The sequence below is a fragment of the Aquila chrysaetos genome, chromosome 2 (assembly GCF_900496995.4).
Source record: "Aquila chrysaetos chrysaetos chromosome 2, bAquChr1.4, whole genome shotgun sequence".
Taxonomy (NCBI): Eukaryota; Metazoa; Chordata; class Aves; order Accipitriformes; family Accipitridae; genus Aquila; species Aquila chrysaetos.
This window is the reverse complement of record NC_044005.1, coordinates 3,083,121-3,099,028: the sequence shown is the minus strand read 5'-3', so window position 1 is coordinate 3,099,028 and position 15,908 is coordinate 3,083,121. Positions and strand designations below refer to the sequence as shown.

Here is a 15,908-nt window from a genome sequence, read left to right as displayed (position 1 = left end):
CTCGCGGGCATCAAGACCAGGGGAGCAGACTGGTGCCGCCCCAAAGTGCCCAAATCGGGTGCAGAGCAGACGCGGGACCCTCAGCACCAGCCGTTTTGTTTCACAGACCCGTTCCTGCCGCGCTGGCATCGACACGAGCGCGGCTCGGGGGGCAGGAGCAGGGGGAGGACAGCGGTGGGGTGTGGATGGAAGCCGGGTACAAGAGGTGCAAGCTGAACTGCTGAGGATCTAAACCCAAACCGCAGGAGAGACTGCGCCAGCACTGCTGACCGCGCTCCCTGACCCTGGGCCAGGAGGGGATGGCACTGCTAGCTCAGAGCTGCGGGAGAGGAGGGGGAGCGTGAGCCACCCCTGTGGCAGACAGGAGCGAGGGCTGAGAGCCGCCGCTGAGGCGAAGGAAAGGCTCAGCGAGGATGGAGGGCTCTGAAGTGGAGAGGAAGACCACCAGGGAAAGAGGCCGCCATGTTGTTTGGCGTATCCATAGCAACTGGCCGGAAGGGCCAAGGGGCGCCATCTTGTTTACTGTCACCATAGCAACAAGCCCGGCCGGGCCGCAGCCGCCATCTTGTTTGGCGTCTCCACAGCAACGAGAAGCGGCCGGGCCGGGCCGGAGCCATGGCGGGCGCGGGGCGGCTGGAAGAGCTGGAACTCAGCGCCGAGGAGGCGGAGCGGCTCCACCGGGCCTTCCGCGACAAGCAGTTCCAGGCGCTCTTCGCCGACTACGCGGCGGAGCTGGCCGACCCGGAGCAACGTCGGTTGTACGAGGAAGAGGTGGCGGCCCTGGAGAGGGAACGCGGCGTGGAGGTGCGCTTCGTCCACCCCGCGGCGGGCTACGTGCTGCGCACCAGCCAGGCCGGCTCCCGCCGCTGCTACCTCAACGTCTGCAGCAACCCGCAGGTCGGCCCGCCGCAGGCCCGCGCCGAGCCCGGCGGCCACCGCTGGACCCTACCCTACAGCCTGGCGCCGGGCCGCGAAGAGTTGGGCCGCGGCGGCCGCCGCCGCCTGGTCTACGACGTGGTTTTCCACCCGGCGGCCCTCCGCCTGGCCGCCCGCAACGCCCGCTTCCGCCGCCTGCTCAGCGACACGGCGCTGGAGGCCGTGGAGCGCCATTGCGCCGTGCAGCTCGACCGCGCCAACGCCGCCGTCCTCCGCGGCACCAAGTACAAGGGCGTCCCGCAGGCGCCCGTCATCCGCACACCGCTGCCCGGCGCAGCTCCGCCGCCCGCCGACGGCGACTCACCGCTGCCGCCCTTCCCCTTCCCGCCCGCCGCCGCCGCCCCGCCGCCCGCCGCTCCCCCCGCCTCGTCGGCCCGGCCCCCCGGCCCCACCACGCCGCGCTGGAGCATCCGCCACCGCTCCTACGTGGACCTGCAAGACTACCGGTGCTGCCGCGATTCGGCGCCTAGCCCGGTGCCGCGGGAGCTGGTGGTGACGGTGGAGCTGCCGCTGCTGAGCTCCGCCGCCCAAGCCGCCCTGGAGATCCGCGGCCGGGAGCTGCGCCTCGACTCGCAGCGTCCCGCCTACCGCCTGCGCCTCCGCCTCCCCTACGACGTGGACGAGAACCGCGGGCGGGCCGCCTTCAACAAGGCCCAGCGGCAGCTCTTGGTCACGCTGCCCGTGGTGCCGCGGCCCGGCCCGCAGGAACCGCTAGGCCCGGGCGGGGAGCGGCTGGAGGAGGCCGAACCCGCTGTGGAGGGGCTCGGCGAGGCGCCGGAGGCTGAGGCGGGCGGCGGGGCCGCTCCTCCCTCGGGTCCCGAGGGCGGCGGCGGGGAGCCCGCCGAGCCATCCGCGGGCGGCGACCCGCCACCGCTCCGCTCCGGCGCCGCTTCCCCCGCTCCGAGCGCCAGCCCCGAGCCGGCCGCGCTCTGCGGCCTCGGCGAGGGTCTCCCTCCGTGCCCTCTCGAGAGCCCGGCCCCGCCGGCGGCAGAGGGCAGCCCCGGTGAGATGGCTCTTCCCCGGGGCTCCGGCAGCCCCGAGGCCGCCGTGTGCCCTCCCTTCCAGTGCCGGCAGGATGAGGCCTCCCTCACACTGCTCCTGCATGTGCCCGGCATCCAGCCCCAGAGCCTGAGCGGGGATGTGGGCATGAACCACTACAGCCTCCACTTCTCCAGTGACGCTGGCGCCTATGCTCTCTTCTTACAGTTTCCTCCCGCAAACAGGCTGGTGTCCCCCGAGACCAGCATTAGCGTGTCTGCCCACAACGCTGCCGTCGGGCTTGCCAAGGCCCCCGGCAGCACCGGGCCCTGGGAGAAGTTCTGCTTCGGCCTTGATGCCTCAGCTCTGCAGGTAACAGCTTCAAAATGGCAGGGTTGGTGCGTCACGCTTCCCAGAATGCCACCGCTTCACTGCGGTGTGTGACTTCTGTTGTTTGATTTCGTTCATGAATGATGTCTTGGGGAGCTGTTAGGTTATCAGTCTGAGTTCAGAAGATGTTGGTAGTGACGGAAGCTGCTTCCCTAGGAGAGCTGTTACCGGATGTAAGTGGAATGACCTAATGAGTGTTAGTCTTGTACGAGCAGTGCAAAGGTCACGTCGTGGAGCTGACATCTTCATTCTTGGAATTGAAATGACTTTTGCCTCCTGTGCTGATTTTTTTTAAGGGAAATTCTGATGATGAGTGAAAACAGCCTGCCCTATGTCCTTAGCATTAGCCTTTAAGGCTGTGTAAATTGCTTATGCAGCTTATTCACGTGAAAGAAGGAGACGTTTATAATACACCAGATGTACACACACATGCATACAGTGTCATGAAATGCAGGCGTGTGAGTGGCGTGTACCTGTGCCTGTATTTCAGGACAGAACTCCCATTTACAGCCGCAGGAACACCCATTAGTTCAACCACAGTAGTACAGCAAACTGCAGCTGTGAACTGCTGCAATGTTGATTGCCATTTTGCTGGGCTAGTTCTTCATCTTCTCTTCTTACTGGTCTGAGTATGATGCTAGTTGAGATGTTTTATTATTTTATGGGTCGTTAGGCAGTGATGCTCCCTGTGGCGGGAGGAGGTTGGCATGCGTGCTGCATCGGGCTGACAGTGCCTGCTGAGAACTGGCACTGTCCGCGCAAAGGGATGCTCACTTTGAGGCACTCTTGCTGTCAAGAAGCACTCGCACAAGTTTTGTGGAGAACTACGTTATTCTGTGAGCTCAGAGTTTCAAACAAGTTATCATGAGTAGGGATTAAGACTGCACAATTCTTGTGTAACCTTTCAGCCACGTGATTTGGAGTTAGTCTTTATTTTAGAACAATAAAATCCTTTAATTTGAATCACGTATCATGGGAGTGCAAGTCCAGAAAGCTGGCAGGCTTAAAGTATATCCACTGGGATGGTGGCTTGGAGTATCTTAATTGCTCCATTCCTACAAGTAGAAAATACTGCATGATTCTGAAATATATTTACCCAATTAGTATATGTGCAGCTGAATCTTCAAGTTTTATTTCCCATTTATCAGGCTGCATACCTTTTCTGTAATAGCAGCTCGTTTGAAGGAGGGGCTGATCATTTCGGGTAAGTATCAAAGATGATGAATTTATTGAGGACCACCTACGCTGAACTGTTGGCAGTGCATTTCCTTCGGTTTTACCGGAGCAGGAGCCTGCAAGTCTGTGTGAGTGGGGCCATGGCACATTTGGCACTACTGTTAATCGGTGCCGATGTGATATCAAATAAGCCATCGTGCAAACTACTGCCTGTTTTCTGTATAGGTACAGAAGGCATGGGGTAGGAACTACTGGCATTTTATCCGCTTTTTCAGATAGTCTGAGTATCTTCCATCATGTGCTGTGGCATGTGTGCATGCGCTTCCTTGTTTTATGGCTTGCAGGCCTAAATGCAGCTTTTAAGGGATAACAACAGCTTTCTGTGACTCTGCGTGGGGATATAGCTGAAAATTCAGTTTGGGAACAGGAAATTCTGCTGCAGTATCTCTTTAGTGCTGTGATTGATGGACATTTCTGCACGCTTTGATCTCAGTCTCATGATTGAAAGTGTTTGGTGTGTGCATTAGTTATTATGATTGGGGGAACACCTTTTGATTCAAAGTTGTTAAAAGGGCATGCAGTAACAGGGTTTTCATCAATATTACCGTTTTGTGAGTTAAAAAAAATCTTTGAATGTGCTGAATTTATTATATATTGCAAAATGTTTTGGGTGGAGTAGGAGGAGGAGGTGATTGGTCATTAGTCATACATAGGCCTCCCAGCCATTCATTCATGTAGCAGGCTAAAAAAGATTTATTTCTTCTGGGGTGCAGTCCTTTTGGATACTCGGCCTGCAAATTGAAGCGGCTGAAATAATCTGAGGTCATTTGTTCTGTTTGCTTTTTTTTTAACTGTGCTATTTCCCAAAAGTGCCTGTGCCAGCGCTGATAGCGGCATTCAGCCAGAGTGAAGTGAGAAAAATTAATATTTAATTAGAGCTACTATTATATGCTGTCGTCTGTCCATTAACTATTCGCTCGTGGTAGCTTCTCTTCTATATATGTTGATTTCTTCAATTTGTCTGCTGTCATCACTGGTGTTTTTCTGCTTTGAATCTCTTTCTATAAACCAGAACTTAGGTTCTTGCATTGAGATCTGCTAGGAGTTGCATCTGTCATAGAAGAGTGTTTTAGGCAAGCGCACAGTAGCAGCGCCCTGTTTAATCACTTCAGGGAGCTTTTGGTGGCCTAGGCGAGCAGGAGTTTTATCCTGCACCTCCCAGTCACGCTGCTGTCTTCTTCTCCCACAGTAGCATTGCCAGAGGATAGCGTGCGGCGAAAGAAGAGGCTAGTGTTTTTTACAGATAGGAAATTCCTACTCTGCTGTCTTCTGGGAAGTTGTTTCTTACTGGAGACCATGGTTTTCTGTGATGTTTCAAGGATTCCTCACTGGGTTAGTTACTTTAGAAATCTGCCCAACTCGCCGATAGCTCGCACCACGGTGGCTGTTACAGTACCCTGTTAGGCTCCTGCGTAATTGTCTCCCATTAATTTGCCAAACAGCCAGGAAGATGTGTTACAGTAATTGTTCACCGCATGAGCAGAATGCATGTCGTCGGCAGCCTCGTCCCTGGACTATGATGTAGTGCAGTGCCTATCGCTTGATTTTGATTGCCTGTGTGCCTCTGCCCAGATCAACATGTACGATAACGGTGTGCCAGTAATTGCACAGCCCTGCCTTGCGTGCTTGTGATGTTCCTGTTATCGCATTGGCCTCTTTTTCTTGTTGGAAATTGGTCTGATACAGATATTGGTAGAAGAATGGGTTGAGCTCATCCTTAGGATACCATTCTTGAAACAGAATTTCAAGGACTGGTTTTCCTTTTGTAGTCAGATGTGTTTGAATCCCTGTGCTGAAAGATGATATATTTAGAGCTCAGTTTCCATAGATGCTGAGCAGTCTGAATTCCCACCCCAGCAAGTGCTTATTTTCAGCAAGTCTTTACAGTGCAGCAGTCCTCTCTGGACTTTAACTGTGTCATTGCAAGTATTCCTTCATTTGATAGCTCTTGATGTTGCTTCGGTTTCACTGCTTTCCCATACAATAGATCGTCAGCTCTCTGCTGACTCTGAGCCCTAACTTCTTATCAGCAGTTGCAGTCATTGCTTCTCTTTGTCTCTGAGTAGTTTTGCTCCTTGGCTAAACCATAATGTCCACACACTTGTTACGGTGAGCAGAAATCCTATAAAAATAAAGATTCCGTAACTTTGGGCTTCATAGACCAGGGTCACATATTTCAGGGGTTTAAAAGTTATCTTTTGTCACTGGCCTTGTGCTCGATCACTGTAGCAGAGACCACACGGTGTTGATCTTTCTGCAGGGCTCGCTCCAGGCTCTGTTTTTCCAGGGAAATAGAGACTCATGACATGAGAAAGTTGCCTGGCTTCCCGACTGCCAGAGTGACTGTCTGCTCTTTGCCTTGAAGGACCAGCTGTGGGCTGTGCTCCCTCTGTTACTCCTTGTCGCAAGTTCATCCGCTAATACCTTCTACATCTCTTGCTTCCATTTGTTTAAATCCTGGGAGCTCAGGCGTAGGAAACTCCTGCACCAGAGAGTTCCCCTTCATTTTAAGACAACAGAGCCTGGGGAGTAAATGATGAAAAAAGAATGGTTGAGAGTTAAATAACCATTAATAAAATTTGTAAGCTTGCCAAGCAAGGTTTCCAAGAACAACATGGCCCAGAATGTCCTGGTTTACGGCAGAGCTGGAGTTAGGCAATTACGGAAATCATGCCTTTGTAAAGCATGTCTTCTTAATGTTTGGTCTCCTGGGGTTAAATGCTCAGTTCTTAATGGAAATAAAAAAACAGTTTTCTGGTAGGTATATCTGAACTACTGAGACTTGGAGGCTCAGTTATACTAGCATGTGAAACATGTTTGGTAGATAATTAATTCTGCTTGCAGTTTTTGGGTCATGTGTGCTCATTTTCATGCGATTAGAAAAAGATTGGTTAAAGTAGTAATTCCCTTTCATGCTGATCCACACCCTTCCTGCCCTTCTTGGTGGACTGAAATGAGTTTGTTCAGCGGATGTGTGCTCACTCTACTGGTCAGTGCTTCCCTCCTGTGGTCCCCCTCGCTGGGGAGGGAATCGCTGCAGTTAGCCCATCCCTTTTGTAATAAAAGCCCACGTTCTGTCATGGAGAATATTAAGATTTAACTCAACGTAAACCCCCATGGGGTTCCAGGGAACAACAGGGAGCAGTGTTTCCTGTGCTTTACTACGCACTGAGATTATGTTTTTTTCACATTTACAGTATGAAAAATATTACACTGAAGATTCCTGATTAGTTCATGGTTGGAACTAAGCATGAGTTATGCTGTTTGTGAGAATTACTTCACATGGCTATCTAAAAGGGAATTGCATAGCAATACAAAAACTTGAACTTAGTGTGAATGTTGATGCCTTCACGGAGAATGTTTTAGATGGGTGTGTTACTGAGCATAAAAAAAGAGGTGTGATTTTTCTGCTTGGCACAGCCACCAGTGCCTTGTGAAGAGGATCCTTTTGAAGCCTTTGTTGCTTTTTCCTTCAGAAAGCAGCTGGTAAATAACGCTGAAGCCCTGTGACCTCTGCTCGCTGCACGCACCGACTGTCACGTGTTGTTTTCTAACCCCTGGACTTGGGTCTTCTGCTTTGGCAACAGGTATGCTGTGGGGCAGCTCCTCCAAGACAAACACCCGCTATGACCTGTTTACACAAAAAACCCCATTGGAACAATATTATTTTTACTTGCCTTTACAACAGAGGGACTGTCAGTCTTTGTAATTAATCTCCTCGTTATCTCATTGAACACAGTACTTGTCTTTTATGTGCTGTCAGGTCTATTGTGCCCAGGCAGATCCCGTGCTCTCCAGCCATGTGTTTCCTGCAAAAGAAGTCATCTGTGGGTGGCAGAGCTATGATGCTCCCATCACTGAGGGTGTGTGGAAAAGGCTGTGGGCTAGATGTGTTCCCGTGGGCATGCTGCCTGGGGCTGTGCTGGGGCTGTCCTCGTGCTCGGTGATCTCAGAATAAGGGCTCTTGTGGATAAATGTATTTCTTGGTTTGAGAGTCAACCAAGCATGAAACCTAGAGACCTGTGTTGGGAAGTATAAGATGCATTGTTGTTTTAAGCCTATGTCACCTTTCAGGGAGAAATCTGTACCGCAGAGCTGAATGGGTGCTGCGGGATGCTCCCACGTCCAAACAGAGGTGCTGGGTCTCAGCTAGCTCGGGCAGTCCGACTAGCTGTACTGCTGGATCTAGGTTTTGCCCTTATTTCCAAACTATTTTGAGTTGTGTTACATGCTTTCTTTGAAAGTCAGGGTTACAATTTTCAACTTCCAAGCTACTATAAAGAGTTAATATATTAGTTAGGGGTCACTTCTTAGAAGATGATGCTAGAAACTAGGACTGTTGTACTTAATCCTACAACAGTTTATTTTTGGTTCAGTTAATTCTGTGCTCAGCATTTCAGGACTCTTGGCAAGTTTTTTGGGAGGTCAGAGGAGGACAGAAAAGGAGAACAGAGGAAACTTACTGTTTGATTTTTTTCAAAGTAATCTCTTACCCAAACTACTTTAAGAAACATAATTGGTTTGCTTCTGCTATAAAACCAACTAATTTCTGAATAGCCTTTAGTTTGTAGATGCATTATGGGAATAATGTACTTACACAAAACAGTTATGTCATGAAATGTTATTTACTTACTGATTAAGCTCATGAAAGCTTCTTTTGAGCTGTTTAATCTTTGCAGTCATGAATACCTCATAATAAAGTTTTCACCCCCAGTACAGGTACTTTCATTCACCAAAACTTTGAGCTTCAAATTCTCATGTCGAGCTGGTTTGCAATGGGACCCTACAAACCGAGAGGCCAGGAGATGCCTAGATCCAAGTCCCTTTTTGTATTTGCATCAGCTTCTCATTACAGAAGACATGCAAATCATTTAAGCCTGAAATCTGTCCCACTTTTAAAACTCTTGCAGCCTGCATGGGAGGTAACTCTGGACGGTAACTGGCTACGAGTTTGGATAAAGCAATGCAGAACAAACTGTTTGAGTGCTAAGGGCAGCCGGGGGAGGACTGGCTTTGTGCTGTGTCTGCCGGTGTTGCAGCCACTGCCGCTATGCGCTGTCAGTGCTGTGCGATACAAGGACGGTTTTGAATGATGAAGTGTTCTAGAAACCAAAGTCATTCCTGCTAACGTTTATGTTAATTTGGTCTCAGTTTAGTCATAGGAAAAACAAATGTGTACCAAACAGCAGATGACAGTATGTGCGGGGAAAAACAAATTTAATTCTAAGTTGCTAAGAGAATATCATAAATATCAGAAAATAAACTGTTTAAACTGAAGAATTATTTTACAGGGTCATTGAAATGATCTGCAGATGGTTGTCCTTTGCTGTTCTTCCAAGCCAGAGCAAATAGGCTTTAAAATAAATTCCTGAATCATTTTTCGCCAAGGTCTGTGCTTTGATAACATCTGCAGTAATATAAATGCCTCAGCGTATACTCACTGTGAATGCAAAGTCTGAATTACAGTCGCTGTCTGTCTGAACAGGCTAATGATAATCATTATATTGATAACAAACAGCATTGCTTGTGTGTACAGCACAAGGTACCGTGATTTATGGCAGGCCGCTGGGTAGTGCTGTGTTAAAATTTTAAATACTTACTTGAAATGTAAGTGTAGTGTTCTGGGAGTACGGTGTCGAGCTGGTATGAAATCTGGTCAAATTGGTTTATAGTAATTAGTCAAAATGATAGGAACGTTGTCACAAGCAGTTACTTTTTATCCTCCTGTAAAGTACCGATCAATAGACCTTTCATTCAGTTTTTCTTTTTTAGCAGTATTTTCTGTGAAGAAAACAAATTATTTTGCTTTTAATGAGGAAGAAAATCTTCAGAAAGATTTATTGGGTTTGTTGCCAAAGTGCAAAGTCATATTTGCATTGGGGATGAACGGCTGTCGCTCCCTTCTCATAGCCATGGTTCACGGGCAGTGCTGGCACTTGCACCCCTTACCTGGGGAGGCAGTTTCTATATGGAGCTCTCTCAACCTCACATTCTCTCCTAAGGGTCCTCCCAGTTTTCTTCATTGTACCTTTGCTTTGGTGTGTGTAAACTGTCTGCTGCTATTTCAGAAATGCTTCTGTGAAACGGTTCCTGCGTTTCCTGGGACGGTGGGTGCTGAGCCCCGTGGCAGAACGCTCCCTTTGCCACTGCTGCTGTTTCTCCACGGTGCTGACTTCGGAGGCAATGGCTCTGCAGCGTCTGCAAGTGACCCTGTGGTTAAAGTTGCTTCAGACAAAGTGATCTAAGGATGCGATTTGCTGTATTTTGACATAACAGAAAACTTTTCATTACCTGTTGGCTTTTCAAGCATCTCCTCTCCCGATTCCTGCACCTGTGGTTTCTTTTTGTTGTTACGCTGCTTATGGACACGAGCAAGGTCAGGCACCAACTTTCAGAGCACAAATGCACAGTAAGAGAGTCCTTTCACAAAAGGCTTATGCTCTTACTAGACAAAACAAATGCAGGTCCAGAGGGAAAAAAGATTGTTTTCCCCATTTTATATAGGAAAAATGGAGGCAGAGACTTGCTCACAGTCATAGCAGTCCAGGAGAAAGCAGAGAATTGAAGCAAGATTGCTGACACCCAAAACCCATGGTGGTTCTTTTCCCAAAAGGGTGTTGAGATGTGGAGATCTTGTAGCAGTTATTTTGGAGGAAAAACAGCAACAAGCACTAGTCTCTTTTTTTATCCTCGCTCAAATTGCGAGTCTCCAGCTTTTAGGAAAATGTTCTTGCTCTTAAAATGAAAACGTGGGGTGCAAAGGAGTGGGGGTGTCAGCTCAAGGTGAATTACTGGCAGGTGAGTTAAGTTTCTCAGCTGGGTGAGGAGAGTTGTTGTGCTGGAGCTGAGGGTGCTTTGCTGCACTCTCCTCCGAAGCAAAGGCAGGATACCAGGACGGGCTGAACCGCCACCGTGCTCGGCAGCATGCCGAAAACCCCGCAGAAGGGAAGTTGAGCTGTTCCGTCTGTGATGCGTGGGCAACGCGATGCTTGGCGGAGGTGGGAATGTATCTCCTGTGCTGCCCAAGGCCTTGCCAGTGCTCTAGTTCATGAGCTTGTGGGAGTTTCGGTGCTGCACAGATTTTTGTGTCTGTACTCCCTGCCTTGTTTCTTTACTCTTGACACCTTCTCTTGAACTCTGCAGACTATTTCTCCAAGCCTGAAGCACTGGCAGGGTCCCTCTCTGGCAGGCAAGAAAGAAAGCAACACGAGGAAATAAGTACTTCAGGCTTTGTATACAAAAATGCAAAAGTAGGTATGTTACTAGAGGGTTTTCTGTCAGGGCAACCCTGCTGTAGTTTAATTTTTTCACAAACTGTCTCAGCAGCCGATGTTGGATGTTTGCCTGGACTGTAGTCTTTCTGGATAGAAAATGAATGCAACCCTCTGGTTTTGAAAACCAGCAATAGGTATGTTACGACTTTCCATATTGCGATTTCTAATTTTAAAAGTGAAAAAATAGGATGATGTTTTATTTTTCCCATACAGAATTATTTTTTTAGGATGACAGTTAAAATTTTGTACGTTAGACACAGTGTGGCATCTGGCTGTGCATAAGGCTACATCCACAGGGGGCCAAAAATGTGCAGAATTGCCTTTTTGCTTCTCAGTCCGCAAGATGTCAGTGATAATTGAGTTTAACTTTCATTGGGTTGACAAGAGGATAGAACTGGACCAAGAAATTTTAGAAGTATGACTTAAAGTAGAAGGTTTGCGACTTTTCCATGCGATTTCCAATTAAGCAGTTTGTTGTTAAACAGGAAAGGTAATTCACAGAACATAAGAATAGTCCTCTAGGGTAGACCATTTTTATCATGCCAACATCTGTCCCTACCCACAGCCTACAGCAGATGATTTAGGAAGAACATGAGGACAGGGAAAGCTCTGCAGTTCTTATGAAACAGCCCCTCCAGGATATATTTTAGGACCTTTAATTACCTGTAACTGATTTAAATCTTTAAACGTGTAGCAACGTGTTTCACATTGTTTATGACCTGCATATTAATAGCCTCAAAACATGTCCCAGACTGCTGCCTTTAACTGTGGGTACCTCTCCGTTTCTTCCAACTGGTATTTACGCTTGCCTAAATGGAGATCTGAGAAGCCTCTGTGGTTGGATGTGAAACGGATATAGCCATGCATGTTTCATAGCCTTTGCTTTAGAAGGTCTGATCTTGAAGCCTGAGGGTTCAAAGATCCTGCAGTGACAGTCTAAGGAGGCGTTTGCGTTTTCCTAAAGTAAGACAGTGAAACAAATCCATAAAAGTGTAATGCCTTGCTGATGTTAAGGCAGCTGAGGACAGTAGAATGATGTTGGTGGAAATCATTCCTCAGAAGAAGTCTAAATCTATATATTAGTGATGTATCGAAAGAGAGAAAACGTATGTTTCTTCTATCTTGGTGTATGCTGCAGATCTGTACTTTAAATCGAAATGAGCTAGGCGCTGGTCTTCCGTTCATTTCACCTTGTTACTTCTGAATGTCAGACTTCTCAGAATTTCTTCATCGAGATGTGAGTGTGCTGTGAAACTTGTGTTGTGAATCAGTGTCCTGGCTTTGTTTGGAGTGAGTTTTGTGCTCCAATACCACTGAAGTATAGTACGAAAAGAACATAACCTGCTCTTTCTTTTCTTTAGGAAAGATTGTTTGTCAATGAAGAAAATGTCATTGGATTTCTAGGCACTGTTTTACGCCCTCCCTTTTGCTCCCAATCAGCACTGGAAAGTCAGCCATTAATTGAAGTGCTTGATGTTACTGAGGACAGAATTCAAATCAGGTTGAAGGTAAGGATCTCTCTGGCAGTAGTACATATTGCTGACTGATTTATGTGCTTCAGCAAGATCGTATCAAATCTGAGCGAAACAGCTTTGTTCCTGTTTTGTCTTGATATAGCAGGGAAGACCGTGGCGTAGGGTGTATTTGCAAGTATACACGTCAGTTTTTAGAAGCATAGGTTCATGTTTGTGCCATTTAATGTGACCAAGGGATTGAAACCTCCTATATTTCATTTGGGAGATGGAGAATTGCAATACAATCATTAAAGACAGTACTTTCTCCTTGCAGGAATACAGCATGGCATGCACACGCTAAATCTCTCACTGGTATTAAAAGAAAAAAATGACTCGGTAACTACCTGGTATCCCTCATTCAGAGGGACCCCAAGTGCTTCCAGGTCAGAGCTGATGACAATGTGCTGCAAACAAATCTTGGCAGATGTCATCAGACTAAAACCCAGAATGTTCTTAAAATGGAAATAAAGAAGTGAATAATCCACGTCCTTCAAATACCCAAGAGTTTGGGCTCGTGTACTGGAGCCCACAGTTAAAGCATGCAGTCTTTTGCATGGACACCTTTCTGGATGTCTGATAACCAGAAGTGAACTTACCCGGAGGGACTTGGGGTCAGGAGGGAGTGGAGAGGCAAAGAACCTGGCTGCTGGGAGCAGGAAGCAGAAAGGGCTCCTTAAGATGGACAGAGGGTGCTCAGTCACGGCCACTGCTTCACTCTGCCTTCTCGCACAGGTAGAGAAAACCTTGAGGATTTTGTCTGTGAAGAATCGGGTCTCGTTATCTTTATTCGGTCCAAGTGTTTGAATACTTGGTGGTTTCCTGTTGTGTAGGTAATTAAATATGGGACTATTAATCTTAAACACTGGTCTCAAATTCACTACTTGTAATGTTTAAGGCCTCATTCAGGCTACCCTTCTTCCTCAGTCACCCTGTCTATATAAAGGATGCAAAGTAGTCTGTTTCTGAAGTCTGCCACAGGATTAAAATGACCTCCCATTGCAAAATAGGAGATGGACAGATGGAGCAAACAATATGTTAGTTTTGTAAAGAGGAAAATGTGAGGTAAGACCCCCAAATCGACTGGGATTTCTTGGTAGACACTGTATCAGAAATTAATTTAATACTTGTCTTAAAGGAAAGATAATATGCAGGGACAATCAGGCTACTTCTGTGGCCATAAACTGGAGACTGCAGATACAGTTAAAGTGTAGATGGCTTCTTGGAAAGCAAGCTCAGATGAAGCATGCGACCTCTGGAACGAAGCTGGAGGACTGAGGAGCGTACACTGAAGATAGTGTCTTCAGCATTACTTGACAGGCTTAACTTTTGTAGCTAGTGTGAATTGTACATAAAAATTTAAAATTCAAATTGTTGGAGAGCAGATGTGTATGTTCTGGTACCCAAGAAAGGAAAGCAATGGTGAAATTGGGTAACTGCTATTTGGACAACACTGGGTCTCACAGTTCGTACTCTCCTGAGGCAAACCACAGCAGTTCCTGGATTAACTTGCTTAGGCCGATTGAGAAAGACAGCTCACTTACCAGTTACACCTTCCACATACGACAGGATGGTAATTTCCCTAATTGCAAGGTTAAAACACACTTCTCTCAATGAAAGTTTAGATCCCTTGGCCGATTTTTGTGGGCCCCGAGTTCTAGAAAACAGCCTGGGTGTGGTGACTTGCTGGTCTTCCCTGCTGTTAATTGCGATGGAGGCTGTGGCCGCTTGGCAGCTGCCCAACAGCGTTTCCTATTGCAGAGGAAACCTTCGGGAGGCAAACGACCTCCCTGCCACTCATTCCCACGTGCGGTACAAGATCAGGAAAACCTCAGCACGGTACTGACTTGGCTTTCTGGAAGTCAATGTTGGAGAAACAAGTGTCTTGGCCTGTCTTTACAGCAGTTTTGTGTGCCTGGTTGTTTCAACTATAAACCAATTCATTTATTTTCTTGACAGCCGCAGGAAGCAGTCCATTCTGAACATGATGGAAAAGAAGAAACGCTTAGCAGCTCAGGAGGAGATCTCACTGAAAAGACAAATGGCAACTACCCCCAAACAAATGCAGAAACAAACTGTACTGCAGCTGACACAGCCGAAGGAGAACACGCTGCAGAAACCAACAAAACTTCCACGTCTTTTGCAGCAGCTGAAACAATAGGAAAAGTAGGTTGTAGTTCACACCATTGTTCGCAGCATGAACCTTCTGACACCAGTTCAGTGATTCCTGGCGTATCTAGGAGAAAAGAACCAGATTTAGAAAGTGCCGTCACAGTAAGTGAAACGGCCATGGCCGCAGACTCTGGAAAACAAGCAGGCCTTCTGTTGGAGGGGCAGGCGAAAGCGGAAGGGGATGAAGCTGCTGCGCCCGCAGGGTCAGCACAAGGGAACCAGCGCAGCCCGGACAGCAGGCCAGCCTCCCCGCTCCTGCAAGAAGTGAACATGCAGGATGGGAGCGTGCAGATCATTAGGGATCACGTAACGCACTGCCCGGTCGTCTTTCAGAATTCTTTGCTGTATGAATTGGACTAGTTTAATTATTTTAGGATTTCCTTCTGTTGTTTGATGCTTACCACGACTTTCACATGCTGGTTTATGACTTCAGGGCTAAGAGTAGAACACAGGTTCCTACTGAAACTGTTTTGTTTACATGTCAAGACAGAATACTTATATTGTTAATAATTTTTGAAGTTAATAGGTCTGAGTTTTCTAATCATATGTATGGGCTGAAATAGTTTTACGTAAAAGAAAGATGCAGTTCAAGGTAAATCTGAGCTCCTGGAGGAAAATGCATCTTTATCGTTTACATAACTTAGTCTCTTGCTACATTACAGGGAGTATTTGTATATATCCTTCTTCTAATGGCTCCTTCAGGAATTGCTGTGTTTAGTCCACCTAGAAATGAGCAGTATTCATCATTTTTCAAACCTTTCATTTTGTGACAACTGCAGGATTAGACTTAGAGTGATTTTCAGCAATCAAATGAAATTTCTAATTACATGGAGAAGTTCTAATTAGTCTCCTAGAAATAATCAACATTTATACCGTGTATTCCATCCTAGTACATTACTTCGGATCTGCAGCATCCAGACATACCCCAGTCTGTCAACCGAACAAATTCAATTGCACAATAAAAACATCCTCTCTTGTTGCATGTCTGCTACTAAGTATTTACAATTTGTAAAATGGATTCACTTTATCCAGATTAGATCTACTTTTCAAAAACAGTTCCCCATGAGCTTCAGCAGGCTCTTTGCTGGTTCATCTCTCTAAAGTGCGATAACCCAAAGAACAGATCTAATAATAAACTTTCAGTTCCCTTTCTTGCTGCTTCTGAAATAATTTCCGAGTTGTACAAGACACAAACGTGCTTTAGAAGAAAGTTAAACGTGACTTCTTTCACAGCTGCTCTGGAATTACTCTTACATTTCGCTGTTAAATGCGAGTGCTTGCCGTGGGGGTACGTGGTGTAAACTTTACTTTTGTAAGTTCAGCAGAAGCCACAGCTGCCAGAAGCATCTGCCCTACCCTCTGCGCCAGTGCCAGCGCAGCACCGACCCAGCCGAAGGCGGGCAAGTGGTTT

General features: G+C 47.3%; 1 protein-coding gene across 1 annotated transcript; it reads left to right on the top strand.

Annotated features, from left to right (window-relative positions):
- Positions 1-614: 614 nt before the first annotated feature.
- On the top strand, positions 615-15,648 carry DNAAF2 (dynein axonemal assembly factor 2). The gene is made up of 3 exons (XM_030041059.1): positions 615-2,286; positions 12,176-12,322; positions 14,285-15,648. The coding sequence occupies exons 1-3, from the start codon at positions 616-618 to the stop codon at positions 14,855-14,857; spliced, it is 2,391 nt and encodes a 796-aa protein (XP_029896919.1). The 5' UTR covers position 615; the 3' UTR covers positions 14,858-15,648.
- Positions 15,649-15,908: the final 260 nt, after the last annotated feature.